The 16,101-nt window shown below is 46.1% G+C and overlaps 1 protein-coding gene across 1 annotated transcript in view; it reads left to right on the top strand.

Annotated features, from left to right (window-relative positions):
• Positions 1-15,654: 15,654 nt before the first annotated feature.
• BARX2 (BARX homeobox 2) overlaps positions 15,655-16,101 on the top strand; it is a 50,254-nt gene continuing 49,807 nt past the window's right edge. The window contains exon 1 of the mRNA XM_044997352.1: positions 15,655-15,929. Within this exon, the coding sequence (XP_044853287.1) occupies positions 15,743-15,929 (187 nt within the window). The 5' untranslated portion in view covers positions 15,655-15,742. The remainder of the gene's footprint in view (positions 15,930-16,101) is intronic.

Below are 16,101 nucleotides of genomic sequence, written 5' to 3'. Positions count from 1 at the left end.
GAATCAGAACTGGCAGAACATAGGGGGAAGGGACAAGAAACAGGGTGTGGGCCAGGGGCAAACCTGGGCAGAGCCACGCAGCTGAGAGTGAGGAATTTGAAATGTGGGTGCAAACTGCCCTTGCAAACTTTGTGCAGGCAAACGAAGTAACTGCACAAGCAAACTGGGAGCTCATGGAGATTCACTGATATTCGTACAGTGTTTGGGGATCCACGGCGCAAATGTGCTAGGGAAGAGCACAGCAATGCACATAATGAATCATATTTGTATTTTGGCAATTGGCAGCACCTGGAGGCTGAGCTGAGATCAGGGCCCCCATGTGCTGAGTTTCTGGCTCTTTTCTGCAGGAACAGGGCTTCTCCTACTTCCTCGCTATCCTTTCTCTCCACCTATGCAACCTCAAAGCTGCCCCGTCAGAGAGGCCTCAGCCAATCTTGGGGCACCACAGTGCTGAGTGCAGTGCAAACAGATAATCAGAGACAGCTTCTGCCCCCATATGATCTAAACAGACAAAGGGATGCAGGGGAAACAAATGCACAGAGATGTACAGACTTGCCCGGGGTCACACAGCAGGCCCACTGCAGAGCCAGGGTCCCTGCATCCCAGCCCAATTCTGTGCCCATTAGACCACATTTCTTCTCAAAGCCCACGTCTGACTATTCATTACCAATTCTCACAGGCCTATTCAATGCAGTGACTTGGCTTTGTTCTTTCTCTGTCTGTGTCCTCCTCTCTTCTCTCCCCCCCCACCTTGCCTTACGATCTTAATCCATAACACAAAGGTTTTGCCCATTGGTTTGCTGGTGTGGGGCAGAGCAGTGGAGAGACTCATCACCTTAAATGTAATGGAAATATCTGCTAACGAATGAGCCCTCGTTACACCCGTTACAAGGAAATGCTTAATTGACAGTGGCCACCGGATAACAGGGTTTAATTAATAAATCTGGGTGGCGTCTCCTAAACCACAGGAAGGGATTACAGGGGTTAATGTGTCTGTCTGATGGACTTTTATGGAAGAGTTTTGCTGCCTGTCTTTAACCTGCTGGTCTCCCACCCAACACTTGTGAAGGGGAGAGTCAATTGGTTAGAAAAACACAGCGGACCTGTCTGAATGTTTGAACTGGGGTTGGCTGGCATCTGGGGATGGGACCAAGGGGATAGTTGTTTCCCTGACGCTCCATCCAGCAACTGGGTTTCTGGTCTAACCGCTCACACGTCACCATGCGTTCCACAAACAGTCCTCTCTCGAACTTAACATTTTCATTACGGGCTTGTTAGCTTCTCGGCGATGCTCCTAGCATTGGCCACACCGATGCTAGTGATGCTTTTGCTTTGGGAGCAATTCATTAATAGACATGGGCCAGATCCTCAGCTGGTGTAAATTGACATAGACCCATTGACATCAATAGAGCTAGGCTGATTTACACTAGCTGAGAATCTGGCTCTATGTTCAATTGCAAGTTGTTCTCTAGTGTGCTTGGAGAGCAGGAGCCTGACACTGAGGACAGGTTTCCATTGCTCAGATTTGCAAGCTGCTTGGATGTTAGGTCCTTTCTTCTTCACACTGTCCCTTTCCCAGGGTTCTTGGTACAGTGTGAGCAGCTAAGGAAAGCCCAAGGACTGCTGGCCGGAGTGTCTGTTTGAATGAGTATCTGATCACAGCCTCTTTTCTATATGCCCCAGAGGTAACTACACCAGAGACCTGATTCTCCACATTCTGGGGCATCATTTATACCTGTGCAAAATGGGGCTATAATCAAGCTCTTTGGGTCAGGACCAGCTTTTTGCTTGGCGTTTGTGCAGCTCCTAGCACAATGATGTCCTGGTTCATACTTTGGGCTCCTAGGTGCTACTGCAATACAAAAAAATAATCATACTGAACCTGAAAGATAGCATTTCCCACCCACTTTGCAGATAATTGAGCCAATGGTTTTCAAGTTCTCAGGGTCCCTTTAAAAGAGGAACAGACAGCAGCAGCATTTGTGCTTCTAAGACAAGGAGGTTTCATATGCACAGGTGTATCAGTATAAGGACCAAACCCTCAGCTAGTATAAATTGGCATGGCTCCATTGGACCTAACCTGATTTACACCAGCTGAGGATCTGGCCTGCGTATTTATGTTTTCGCACTGAAACAAAATGACAGCCGGGCTTTCAGCATGAAAACACTAATCCAGTTTTAAGGAGTGCCTCTCTTCAAACAATCTCCCCTATGACCACGAGAGAAACATTTGTATATACAAACAGGAATATATCATGCGGCAATGTGGCATTACCAGTTCTGCTGAAAACGATTAGGTGTATAAAACCCCACAGTCATCTCCTTGCCTTTCCGGAACAGCCGTTTGTGGTTCACCACCATAGCTTTAATAAATCCATATCCTGGCTATTTTGTGCTTTTTGGTTTGATCTGAGAACCTTTTAACCTGGTTGTTGTGTCCTAGATGTCCCAGTATTTGGGGTTTTGTCTTATATATGCAACTATCCCCCCCAACATCCCGGGAAAAAAAGTGTCCTGATTTTTCACACTTGCTATCTTGTCAAGCTAGTGTAAATCTCTGTTAAAACTTAGACGTGGATAAATTCTTCCCCACAGTGACACTGTCATAAATCCCGAGCGAGTCCACAGAAATCCATGGAGCTAATCTGGCGTTTATACTGGTTCTGCGGACAGCAGAATTTAGCCAAACAAATCTAGTTAGCTCTAACTAGCTCAGGCTTCAGTCTGTTATGGACCATAGGCCAGATCCTCAGGTGATCTAAATCGATGCAGTTTCGTTGAAACCAATGTTACTAGACCAATTTACACCAGCTGAAGATTTGGTCCCAGATCCTAATCCTGATCTTCTTGAAGTCAATGGGAGTTTTCCACTAACTTCAGTGGAAACAGCAGCTGGCTGTGTCATCATTTACACCTGTATGAAGTGGGTGGAAAACGCAGACTGGTGGTAGCATGTTACACCACTTTGCAAATGATGACACAAGGTGCAATGTAGAAAAGAATCTTGCATCATAACTTAAACAAAGAAAATGTCCTAATTTATGTTACCCATATTCAAAATCAATGTCCTCTTATGGATCATCTTCCCACCCATCCCCAATCTTGCACCTTCCCTACAGTAACTACACATTTGTAAAGTGTATGTTCTGTCCTGCTCTAGTCCACTTAGGGGATAAAAACTTACTACTGCTGTCAACTAACAGTTCCTTCTTTGGCTGAAACAAGAGTCTGAGCTTTAGGGCTGAAAGGTCTGGATTCAAACCCTGCTGATTCCTGGAGGGATGGGGGGGTTGAGGAAGTTGTTACACTTCTTATCAACACACTATTGTCAACACAATATTGAGCTGGAAATAAATTTGCTTTAGCATGATGAGCTTGCCTGCTCTGTTCCCCCACCCCGCCCTGCCCACACACAACACTCTGTGTGGCTTCTGGGGTGTTTCTTTCCACCTTCCAGGTGCTCGCCTTTCCTTTCATTAGGACTGAATTGCTCTGATCTGTCCTAGTCACTTTGCAATCTGCTTCTGTTCTCTTGTGCATTTGTGGCTACCTCCTGGTTTTGGTGCTGTGTGCAAATTTGATTGCCCCAGGATTTCTCCATGAGGAAAGAAAGACATCAAGCAACTGGGCAATGTAAAGAGAGGGACAGGCGGAGATGGTGGTAGTGGAGGCTTAAAGTCTATTGGGTCAGAAGAGCTGCTGGGAACCCTTTGAGATCCCTGCAATAGGCTATGACTAATAGGAAGCGTCATTCCTTGGAGAGAGAGAGATTCTTCTCTATTTGACAGAAGTGACTCCTTGTACAACCTAGAAATGGCCCATAAACCTCACCTTGAGAACCCCTGTCCCAAAGCTAGCGGAGAAGTATTGTGTTTATCTACTGGCAAGGCAAAGAAGAGTGCTGAAGAACAAAGCAAAGAGATGGAAATGCCAGGTTTTAGCCCTTGGATTAGTGACGCTCCTTGCAATGACTGGACCTTAAGTTCTCTCTTGTTCTTTCTGCTTCCCTTCCAGTACAGAATAGTATGTTGTCACTTCGCTCCGCTTCTTTCCTAGATCAGATCGTAAGCTCTTTGGGGCAGGGACCATTTTTCTCCTGTGTTTGTACAGCACCTAGCACAACAGGGTCCTAGTCCATGACTGCGGCTCCTAGGTGCCACCGCTATACAAATAGTTATTAGTCATAATTGTTAATATCCTCAAATTCCTTTACAGTGTTAAAAAATACAATGATGGATTAAGCACAGATTGTAGCTATTGTGAGCTCTTGTATGGACTGTCAGCCTCTTTGGGACAGGAACTGTCCTAGATCAGTGGGGCCTGATCCCTGATCAGTACCTCCAGGGGCATAAGTAAGGAGTAAGGGAGAATTCTGCTTCTCCTCCTCTGCTAAAAGTAGGATGGAGTTCCCTCTCCTATCCCTGCACACCCCCAGGCCCCCTTCCTCCTTGGCTGAAAGCGTCCCTTCCTATTTCAATTTGCTTTAACCCCTGAGCACCACTGTGCTAGAAATATTAGCAAATGTAGGAATCGGTAGCAGAGAGGGAGAGGAATGGAAGAGACTCAAGCAAAGGCGGAGAGGCATGTGCTCAGACGGGATTTGAAATTACTGGCAGACTAGGTAGGTGTAGGGAATTCTGGCTGCCAGGAGCTGCTCTCGCCTCAGTGATGGGGAGACTGTGAGAAGGAAGGAAGGATGGGGAAGCTGGGGCTATAGGAGAGGATTGGAGAAAGAGACGAAGATGGAGCAGGTGCAAAGAGTAACTGCTGATACCTGCCAGATGGGCCAAATACGATTTGTACCATTTGAGCTAACCCCTGCTGGAAATTGGTTGCTGGCTCCTGTTGGCTGGAATCGGGGCTAATCCCCAGCCTAGGCATGCCTGAGATCCATGGTGGCAGTAAGAAAGGATGTTGCAGTGGCCCAGGCATGAAGAGATGGAAGCTGAGATGAGGCTTTCATGAGAGGTGGTGCGGGGGCAGCATAGCCACGTTCTAGCGGTAGTCGTAGACAGGTCTGCAGACACAGGAGAGGTGGAGGAAAAGTTCAGGGTCAAGGGTAATGCCAAGGTTATGGACAGTGGAGCCCAATGGGAAGTCCAAGTCAAGCAGACAGGGGAGTTATGTTTGAGGATGCTCCTTAAGCACATGGGGCTTGGAATTGCCTCCCAGTTGTTTAGTGTAATACACCACCCCTTAGCTCAATATAACACAGTGAAAGCTCCTGGGCTTAACCAATGGCACCAGGACTCAAACCAGGGTCTTAACAGCTACATGTATTTTAATGTCCTAATTATGTTCAGTGACAATTGAGTTATGTCTGACCTCTCACTGTACCTCCTTGATACTGAATGTTCTTTCTGCGGAGGCGGGTTGGGGTTATCCCCACATGGTGCAGGACTAGACTTTTCATGCAAACACTTTTCACTAAATGAAACAGGAATGAGCCACAGCTGCCAGAGTTAAAAAGATTTCCAGATTCCTGCATTATGCCTTGGGTCCTAGTAAGCAATAGCATGCCATTTAAAGTCAGGAGCCATAGATTTTCCTCCCCCACCTGACCCTTCTCTTCCCCTATCAGATACACCCCCGTCACCAGCAGCCTGACCTCCCCTAGACCACATGTTGCTACACCCAGCCCTTCCAAGGAGCTTCATGCCTCAAGGGACTGTCTACCATCCCTCCCCCACCCTGCTCCTTACCCCTCCCTTTAATGTCCTGGGACCAACAACACTGATATAAAATAAACACACAACTGGCTCCTTCATGTACAGCAGAACCTGGATTTCACCAAGCTTACAAACGACCAGGTTTACGAAGCATTTTTCCTGGACAGAAAAACAAAATCACGCAATGCAAGTGATGCTGATGAAGAACAAGCTGATATCCCTTTGTGTTCCACTGCCCTCAGTGCACTGGAAATTGCTTTGCAGTGGTTGAAGGACAAATAGTAAATGATGCAGTGCTCGGTACTACAACTTACACTACACCCCGCCTGTCATTTTGGGATATTTTGATTTTATGAACTCTTCAGTCCCCAGTTAGTTTGTAAAATAGGGCTTCTACTGTAATACCTCCTGCCTCCTGGGTGCTGGAGACCTAGAGTTTGTACAATAACTTCTGCTGTGCTTTATTATTTATCTACTCCCAGGGCCTGACACTCCCCTCTCTCGCACTGGTGTAAATTAGGAGCAACTCGAGTGAAGTGAGCGGATTGCACCAATGTGAGACTTGTGTAAGTGAGCAGAGAAGCAGGACCTTGGCTTTTATACTGCACCGTGGTATCTAAGCTCCTTACATAAATCTATCTCCTGTGCACGGTCTGCGCAAAGGGTGGTCCCTGTGCTGTCAGTGTGGGCTAGGTAGCACGCTCAGTGTATCTTGGGGTGGCTGATGGACTCTCAGTTGGAATGGTTGCACTGAGATACATTCTGGGCTCAGATCTGGGGCCTGCAGAACTATAGGGCCTAGGAATGAAGGAGCCTGTCTAGAAACCGGTTATAAAGATTGACGCTTGATGGCATCAGTAAGTCCCTCTGGGCGTCTTCTTGCAGGCTGAGAGAGTGGCAGATTATTAATTCCTTAAAGTTCCTGAAACACCATCCAGTATGAATAGACTCCTTGTGGAAAGCCCCACGATTGCAATGTTTTGCAGGTGTCTCTATGGTGACTGAGACATACTCTTGGTCTATTGGTTTGGATTTTTTTCCCCTTCTCCCCATTCAGGTAAATCATCCCGGAAAAAAGAAAAACCAGGCAGGTATGATCCCTGTGGACCATGGATGCAGCATTAGTTACTGAATGTCAAAGGATTCCTCTTCCTCACTGCAAAGGAATTGAAAGCATCATCTTTTTAAGCTACCACCCATCTTGGCAGAGATCCACCCAGAGCCAGGCAAAAATAATTGGTCTTGAGCACAGCTAGCCTCAGAGGTGGAACCCTGATCAGTTTTAGGCCAGGACACAGGTTAAAGGCCACGGTTTGGTGTCCCCAATGCGAAAATCAGGTAAGCTGTTCTCAAGACATTTCAGCCCCAAACTGTGAGGATCTAATGATATCAGGTGGTTTCTACTACATCATCAAATATGCATAGACTGCTGAGGACCATTGTGCTGGCCAGTGTGACCACGGTTGATGTCATCACCCCAGGGATGTTCCCCACGGGTGGCACCCGGTAAGGTCAGGGCAGACATCCCTTTGCGCATTGATGGAGAGTTTGAGAGCATGGTGTGCTGGGTTTGTCCATCTTATGACATGGCTGAAAAGAGTCCAAGGCTACTTTGGAATATGATGAGCGTCTGAAGGAGAGCCATCATCTTGAGTGCAAATCACTCCAGAACAGCTGTTTGGATGAGATTTTCATCACCTTGCCCACCTTGAAATGGACTCCTGGAGGCTTTGAATCTGACCTGGGACCAAAACCCCTAAGAGCGTAGCAGGAGGGGATGTGTTGGCCATGATATTTTGGAAACAGTACATGAAATCCAGGGTGAATGGAGGAGCGCACTAGTGGGCAGTGTTCTTTTTGTGCAAAAGTCCCTGACACACCAAGTCCCTTTGAGATCCAAAGACTTTTGCTTAATATTCACATCACACAGATGGGGTGGAACTCTAACCAGAGGTCTGCTCAGGACTCAATTTAAAGCCTCACTTGAAGCCCAACTAGCCCATGGCTGACCCAACCCCAGCCCGAGCCCAAGAGTGTCACATCGTTTTCAGACCTGACCCAAACCCAACACTCCTCCCCAGATCTGTGTCAACACCACTGCCGCTGCCTCATCCTTGGGGCTCAGCGTGGTGGGGGCTTCCTGAACCCTGAACCTCATGCCCATGATCTGTCTCTGGCTGACGCCTGCTTGCGGGGGTTGGGACGGTAGTGGCTGCATGCTCAGTTCCTGCAAGCTGCTGCCACCTCGCCGCGGAGGGTGCTGTGGAGTGAGAGACGCTGTGACTTGTCGGCACGCTCATCCTGCAGCACACACAGATCAGCCAAGTGGGAGCTGGGCACACAGCCACCATCTCACTGACCCCATTGGCAGTAGGAGGCGATCAGAGCCTACCCGATCAGAGCCTGAGAGTGTTGGGTGGCTGCTGGACCCAACCCAACCTGACACTTGTAGTAGGGTCCCATTGGGCTCAGATCGGGTTGCAAGGCCCTAGCCCGAACTCCTGCACAAAACATGAGCGAACGGCCTCTGACAGGAGGTTCTCTGCTGGGTTGAGAGGATGGAATCCTCACCGCCCAGACTATGGAGCCTCCCAGGAGCTCCCCGAGGCTCTTAGTCCTCTGCGCTCTGCCTCCACGAGGGTGTGTTGCTCAGTGGATCCACATCGTTGTGGAGAAACTGGCCATGCTCCTGACCCTTCCTAAGCCCACTGGCTCCTAGCCCTGTCCACCCCCCTGCTTGGTGGCACTGAGAAAGTCACCACAGAGCAGGGTTCTATACTATTGTGGGGCCCTCCCTCAATGGGATGGCAGTGGAATCACAGTCATCATCTTTGAGATCTACGATCACCCTTTTTCTAGGCTAGAGGATCTGGCCCATGATACTGTAGGACACTGCAATGAGGGATGCAGGAGAAAGGGCTGGGCACAGTTGCTACTGCTTGTGCTCACCTGCTTTGCTACCTCCAGTAAGGCTGCAGTTTCCAGTTCATCTTCCACAGATTAGCACAGTCCCTGGACTAAACTGGCTGCAGAAAGTTATTGTTCAAAATCCAGCTGGTCTATCGGCTTTTTGACTCTAGCGCTGCGCAGAAGGCCTCTGAACTCCCTCAAGCATATTACGCTCTCTGAGTCTCTCGAAATCTAGCCACAGCCAGAGTGAGAGTCTCTGGGCCAAGTTTCCAGCTAGCCTGATTTCAGATGCACCATCCTTCTACACCTCCTCCCACTCCCCGTTCCAAACAAACTTTCCACTGTTTCAAATGGAAGCTCATTTGGATGACTACCCAGGACAGAATGCAATGGCTCAGTGTTTATGCTGCCCCAACTCCCATTGGCTTTCCTAGGATTTGGATTCACATGGTATACAGGAATGGGCCTGAAGGCTGCAGCATAGAAGTATATCATTAGACGGGCTTGAGATAATGACAGCTACTTAAAGGGAGTGGTTAGATAAACCGAGGCTTAAGTTATTTTCTTCACTTTCATTGCGGTGAGATTGGAGCTGGGGAGGTCTCTGGGGTTCTGTTTCCTGGCCTGCCACTGACTTTGGCCAAGTCACTAAACCTTTCTGTGATTCAGGTAGACAATCATAGAATATCAGGGTTGGAAGGGACCTCAGGCGGTCATCTAGTCCAACCCCCTGCTCAAAGCAAGACCAATCTCCAGACAGATTTTTGCCCCAGATCCCTAAATGGCCCCTCAAGGATTAAATTCACAGCCCTGGGTTTAGCAGGCCAATGCTCAAACCACTGAGCTATCCCTCCCCCAATCTAGAACTTGTGGATAATAATACTTACTTACTTGACAATTGTGAAGAAAGCTTAATTACGTGCTGTTCCCAAAGGCCATTAATATCCTTCAGTTTAATCACTAATATAACTACAAAGTACATCTCTACCCCTTTATAACGCCACCCGATATAATATGAATTTGGATATAACGCGGTAAAGCAGCGCTCCGGGGGTGCAGGGCTGTTCATTGCTGTGGATCAAATCAAGTTCGATATAATGCGGTTTCATCTATAATGTGGTAAGATTTTTTTGGCTCCTGAGGACAGTGTTATATCGAGGTTGAGGTATATTCATTATTATTATTGTTATTAGTGCTCATGACAGATTTCTTTATAGATGTGTTGCTGGCTTCTACTTTGTGATATGATGGGAAGAAAACCTCCAGAATGAGAGCCTGATTCTAATCTCATAGAATCATAGAATCTCAGGGTTGGAAGGGACCTCAGGAGGTCATCTAGTCCAACCCCCTGCTCAAAGCAGGACCAAACCCAACTAAATCATCCCAGCCAGGGCTTTGTCAAGCCTGACCTTAAAAACCTCTCACACTTGTTTAATTCCACTCTGCATTTCCGGTGGTGTAACATCAGAATCAAATCTATTTTTATAACACGCCAATTTTGGGCCAACTGTAATGTGATCAACTCTGCACTGTTTAGTTCCTTTCCAGGTAGCACAGAGCTCATTCCTGTAGGAACACAGACACACTAACTTAACAGCTTCCCTTGTTTTAGAGCCTGCTCCCATTAAAATCAAAAGGAGTTTTGCCTTTGGCTTCAGCAGTGGCCAGATTGGACCCCTCGGAGTGCAAGTGCTCTCCTGAACTGCATTATTTCGTACTCCACAAGCTCAGTGGTGGGTGTGCCCTGCCATTATATAGGGCACCAAGGAACACACCAAACCGGATAGAATAAATCCGTACCAGTCGTGGGGCAGGATCACTGGCAGAATTGGAGATGTTTAGAGAGATGTTTATGGGGTGGTGCAGATTTTCCGATGGGTGTTGTATAGATACCATGTGCACCTGAGTATATGCCAAGAAATGTAGGCCTCCTTTTGGCAGGTAAACATTTGTAGGTTTTTTTTTCTTGCAACTGCTATGAGCCCAAAATCAGGATGCATAAACCAGGGCTGGGGAAGCTGGGATGTACAGGAAGAAAAGTGTACCAGCCTGGACATCCAAACATAGAAGTAGGACTTGACATGCAGAATAGTCACAACTGGCACTTTGCACCAGTCTTAGGACAGCGAGGAAAGCAGAAATTGTGAAGAATGGCATGTAAGGCAAATCCTCCTTCTGATCTCTCTGGACACAGTGTGAGGTGGAGTGAGTGAAGCCAACAGATGTGCTAAATCCACAGCATTCATAGCCAGGTGCTAATGCAGCAATTTCCAGTGGTTTGCCGGCCCAGCCGTCTGCCCCACCAATCATACACTGACATCACCTTCTTCCTCCTTCTCCTTTTCTCTCTACCCTTCATCCAGGTTTTAATGAAAATACTGAAAATAGAACATCCCTGAAATGATAATCCTGCAAACTGATGTGTCTGTCACTTCCCCCCACAAAGGAGTTGAACTGGAAATAGAGGGAAAGAAATCCAGAGACTTAAAAACTAGCAGCACGGTGTCTTCTGAAAGGTGCCCTTGGAATAACAAAGAGTGCAGGGCAAGAAGTGATGTGTTTTAAGGCTCAGGATCAGGGGTAGTCAATGGGCGGACCGGGGGCTAAATCCGGGGATCTAAATCCGGACTGCCAGCTGCTTTTGAATGGACCTCAAAAATCTTTTTATTTACTTATTGTTATTTTTTAAATTATTATTTTCTCTGGAATCTGGACCTTGACGAGATCTTGCCCAAGAAATTTGGACTTTGCCAAAAATAATTGACTACCCCTGGCTCAGGTGCTTTTGAGGTGAACCAGACAGGTGGCAAAATGGTATTTGCCTTTCAGATTGTTCTCTGTGTGTGTGGATTTTGTGCTGGTGAAGGGAGCTGCTTTGATGGGTCCTTTGGGACTCAATTCCCCTCACTAGCCATGGCGGGGGCAGGGAGAAAGCAACCTTTCCCCCGTGCTGCTACACCAGCGTTAGCAAATAGGGGAAGTCCTAGAGTAGACAGGATGCAGCATCTAACCGTTCTCAGAGCTCCTGTGCACTGTCTAAAGTGAATATTTCCAGCAGTGCTGGAGTTACTCAGTGTTCTCAGGGCCCGCACCACCTGCAGTCATTCACAGCTGTGCAAAGCCAGTGCAGTCTGACTAGGTGGCATTTGTAAAATCCACCTGTAAAATGGGGCTAAGACTTCTGACCTACTTTGCCAACTGCTCTGAGATGTACCTGGTATTATTATTTGATGCCCGCTCTGCACAGGTGTAAATGAAGGCGCAGGGCAACAGTGAGTCAGGCCATCGGTGTTGTCCAAAAAGTCCTACGACTGGATTGAGGTCAGACAATGAGCCGGCACCAGAGCAGGAGACAGAACCCACAACTCCTGCAGCCCGAAGCACAAGGCCACTCTCCATTGAAAGCCTCTTTCCGGGGCTGGGTGACTGTTATTTGCACAATTTGCTTGTGTTCCCCTGTCTTCATCATGCAAGACCCTAAACTGACGAACGTGCTTAAATTCTTGCCAATTTCTTCCCTGATTCTGTCCTTGCACATACAAAATTTCCACTGGAGACGATAGGCTGCAGGATCAAGTCCCTGGATTTTTATACACACACACACACACTCTCCCTTGAGGAAAAGGGCACATGCAGAAGTCCCAACCAGTTACTGTTATATACCTCAGGCTGAACTGCCCTTTGTAAAGTACAGGTATCCACTCCCCCCTCCACAATTACAGCCAATTCTCCCCCTCTCTCACACACACACCATGGCACGTATTTCACCTTCCTTCTCCTCCCCATCCATCCCCACTCATCCCATTTCTTGGGAGTGAAGCAATCATAGGGGAGAAGGAGTTACCAGACAGGCAGCCCCGCTTCGGCAGACGCTTGGTGGCTCCAACAGCTGTGCGGAGTTTGAGTCTCTTTGGCAGATGTTTGGTTTTCCAGCCACTTCATTAATGTTGGAAACAAAACCCCTGATTATTCCTGACCAAAGCACTCCTTTTATGATTGACAGCTAGCGTGTGTTTCATTCCACATAACCCATCTTATTGCTCTAGCCTTTTTTTCTTTTCTTTTTTTTTTTAAATTCTCATTATTAACAAAGTTCCTTTGGACACTTCAGAGAACTGATCCCATCTGCCAATACAGCTCTCCCTGGGATCTAGCCGGGGAGTTTGCAGCTCCTGGAGTGGCTGATGAGAACCTGGTAAAGACTGAAGTGTCAGCTGCAGATCTACCAGGAACCAGACTTTCAGATGCAGGAGTGAAATAAACCAGACAATAAAGGACCCAAGTCTTTGAATCAGCTGGGTGTAAAGCGGAACAGCTCCACTGAAATAGATTTCTGCTTTGCAGCTTGTCAATTTCATGAAAGGCTGTTTCACTCCCAGCATCTGTCCTGCACCCTAAAATTAGCAGATGACATAGATTTATCTGCTGAGTCTTGTCAGCTTCCCTTAAAGCTATTTCACTCCAGCAACTGCACTCTGAAATGCCAGGGGAAATTGCCCGTCTCCAGCTACTAGTCACAAACAAAGAACGCGCAGCAAACGCAAGGAAGTATAATGACCCTATCTCCTTTCATATATTGTGGGTTTTTTCCCGTTTTAGGATTCAAACCCTGACTTCTTTAGGACTTTTTTTATTTACTTATGATCAGCAAACGTTCGCTACTTATTATGACACTTTGAGTTATCGTTAGATATTTTATTTCCTTGAAATAATAATTATTCGTGTTATCTGTTGCATTGGAAGTGTAGTTATTAAAATCTGTTTGTTTTCGAATAAAAAACTGGATATTACTATTATTACTATAAAATAATCTAACCCCTCGAGATATTTTTGGGGTGGTTTAGCAATTTAAACAACGGTTCTTCAATATAAAAATAATTAAGAGCATTCGGACACATTTTTATTTGAACTCATCCCTTACCGTTTTAATTAAATTCCTGTTTACTGTAATCACCTTTAATTTCTCAGCTGCAAAAAGAACAAAGTATATTCCAAGTATAGTAAATAAAATACTATTTATTTTAAATATCGATGCGTTCCTAATTACTTTTAATGAACAAGATTATTGGTCTTCTCTCTCTGATTTATAAAAATTGCTGTTTGGGGTTTTTTAAAACAAGTATCTGTAAATTTAAAAAATTGCTCTATATTTGAAGAAAACATCAAAATTAGATCGTCTGTTTCCCTGAGCTTACTATTCCAATTTTGACAGTGTTTAGAAAGGATATCCATATTATTTTTATGGTTCTCAAAATAGACCGTAAAACCAAACAATATTTGCAATAGAAAAAGAAATATTGATGAAACGGAAGACAGTTTTAACAGGATTCCAATATATGTTTTATAACTGGAACCACAACAAACAAAAAGTTACCCAAACAAACTCCATGCTAAAGACTCTGAATAAAATGTTTTTTCTCTTTCAAAACACAATACTTTCCATACAAACAAACACGAAATCTATAATTTCTGAACTTTCTAAAAATTAAAATATATGGTTTGTTACCTTATAGGTCAACGTTACTTTGAAAATAAAAAAGTGAGCAATACGGTTTTGTAGACTATATTAATGTATTTATTACATCTAATAATAAATCTAGACTTAGAAAAATTCAGTATATAGCTACTTTCTTAATTAAACAATTGTTTGCATCATATAGTCGATTCACGCAATTTAGTTAATGAGGGACAGACCAGAATCAACAAACAATTGATGTCAAAAGTAATTCAAATAATTGTGCTGAAAAAATCCTGTCCAAAACGAGGCGTGGGATAATTTCTAAAAGCACTACAAATCCCTATCTCAAAAACGATTCTCCCTTCAAATCGGGAAGAATTGACACAGTGTGAACATAAACCAGAGAAATAAAAATCAGAGCTAAGTCATCAGGAAAGGTTTGGCTTCTGCAAAGCGCAGGAAAATTGCACGAAAGCCCAGAGGCATTTGAAGTTAAACAACAAAGAAAAAATAATAATCTTTAGAATTAAACGAATTGACACATGATTGCTTAAAAGGAGACGAGAAAATGAGGAGCAGCATTTAAGAACAATTATGGAACATTAACAAATAATAATTTCTGCAAAACACTTGCAAGCAATGAAAATGACACTATTTGCCAAGAATCTCTTTCCATTTTTAATCTGTCTGAGCGAGGTGTTCAGTACTACTCGGTAGGGGAAAAAACTGCATTTCCAAAGATCACAAGGGTTATCCAATAAACAGCTGTGAGAAAATGGCCAGGCAGAAACTCATCTGAAAACAACCCAATAGCGACTAATGCTGCATTAGTGAAGAAAGTGTTTACAATACAGTACACCTATAGTTCTCTCTGTGTAATAGTCCAAGTCCTTAGCCGCAAACACAGCAAATCCCTTAATTGTTTAGCCATTATAAAAGCTCTATTAACTTCTGAACACTTAATTAGCTCCTATTTTTCTCCCTTTACACGAACTGTCGGTAAAGAAATGCTCATTTGTGGGTTGTTGTGTGGACAATACATACCCACCAACGAGTATTTCTTACGGACAGTTCGTGCAAAGGGAGGAAAATAGGTAATTAATTGTTCTGAAGCTAAGAAAGCGTCTCTCTTTCTCTCTGCAACACATTTCGGAGCGCTGGTGTATATTTGCTCGCTCTGTACAATTGTTCCAAAGTGCTTAATAACTTCCTGATGGGCCACATTGCTACTTGAATTTTCAAGCCTTAAACTAATTGCAGGGGGTAGGGGGAGAGAGAGGGAAAAAAAAGTCACCCTGGAAGCTTTCCAGCATTGGAAGGCAAAGCCGAATTAAAAACACACCCCGGTCGCTTAAAATAGAGCGCGCGCGCCCGTGCGCCCGGGATCCTGCCAGCCGCGAGCGCAGGGGATGAGCGCAGGAGAAGCCGGAGGCTGCGCTGATTGACAGCCGAAGTGTCCTAAAAAGGGCTCGGCGAGATGCTTATCGGGAGGTTTATATAGCAGCCGAGCGAGCGCACGCTGGAGAGCGCTCATTCACCCAGGCAAGCCGCAGAGCCCACGCCTGGCCTGGGGTGCGGGGGCCACCCCGCTCCGCTCCCTGGGACCCTCCCCACGCCCCTTGGAAAGGGAGAGTTCCTTTCTCCGGCCTCCCAGAGCCCGGGCCGCTCTTCGGGGAAGGGGGCTGAGCGAGCGGCGGCTTCCACCATGCACTGCCATGGCGAGCTGAGGCTCGCGTCCCCCGGGCAGCTCAAGGCAGCCAGGAGGCGCTACAAGACTTTCATGATCGATGAGATCCTATCCAAGGAGACCTGCGATTACTTTGAGAAACTTTCCCTTTACTCTGTCTGCCCTTCCCTCATCGTCAGACCCAAACCTCTGCACTCCTGTACTGGTAAGAGCTTGAATTTTCTCATCTTCCCTCCCATCCAGTCCCCTTCTGCATCTGCCTCCCAGGAAGGCTGGATCTGGGTGTGCGTGTGTGTGTGTCTGACCCTGGCACCAAGCTCCCTGAGGTTTTGCAGCACCCAGCCACGGCAAGGGACGGGATTTTTGTCTCTGCAAGA

Source organism: Mauremys mutica, chromosome 22 (assembly GCF_020497125.1).
Source record: "Mauremys mutica isolate MM-2020 ecotype Southern chromosome 22, ASM2049712v1, whole genome shotgun sequence".
NCBI classification, from domain to species: domain Eukaryota; kingdom Metazoa; phylum Chordata; order Testudines; family Geoemydidae; genus Mauremys; species Mauremys mutica.
Note: the sequence above shows the minus strand (reverse complement) of the source record. Positions and strands in the feature narration are given on the sequence as shown.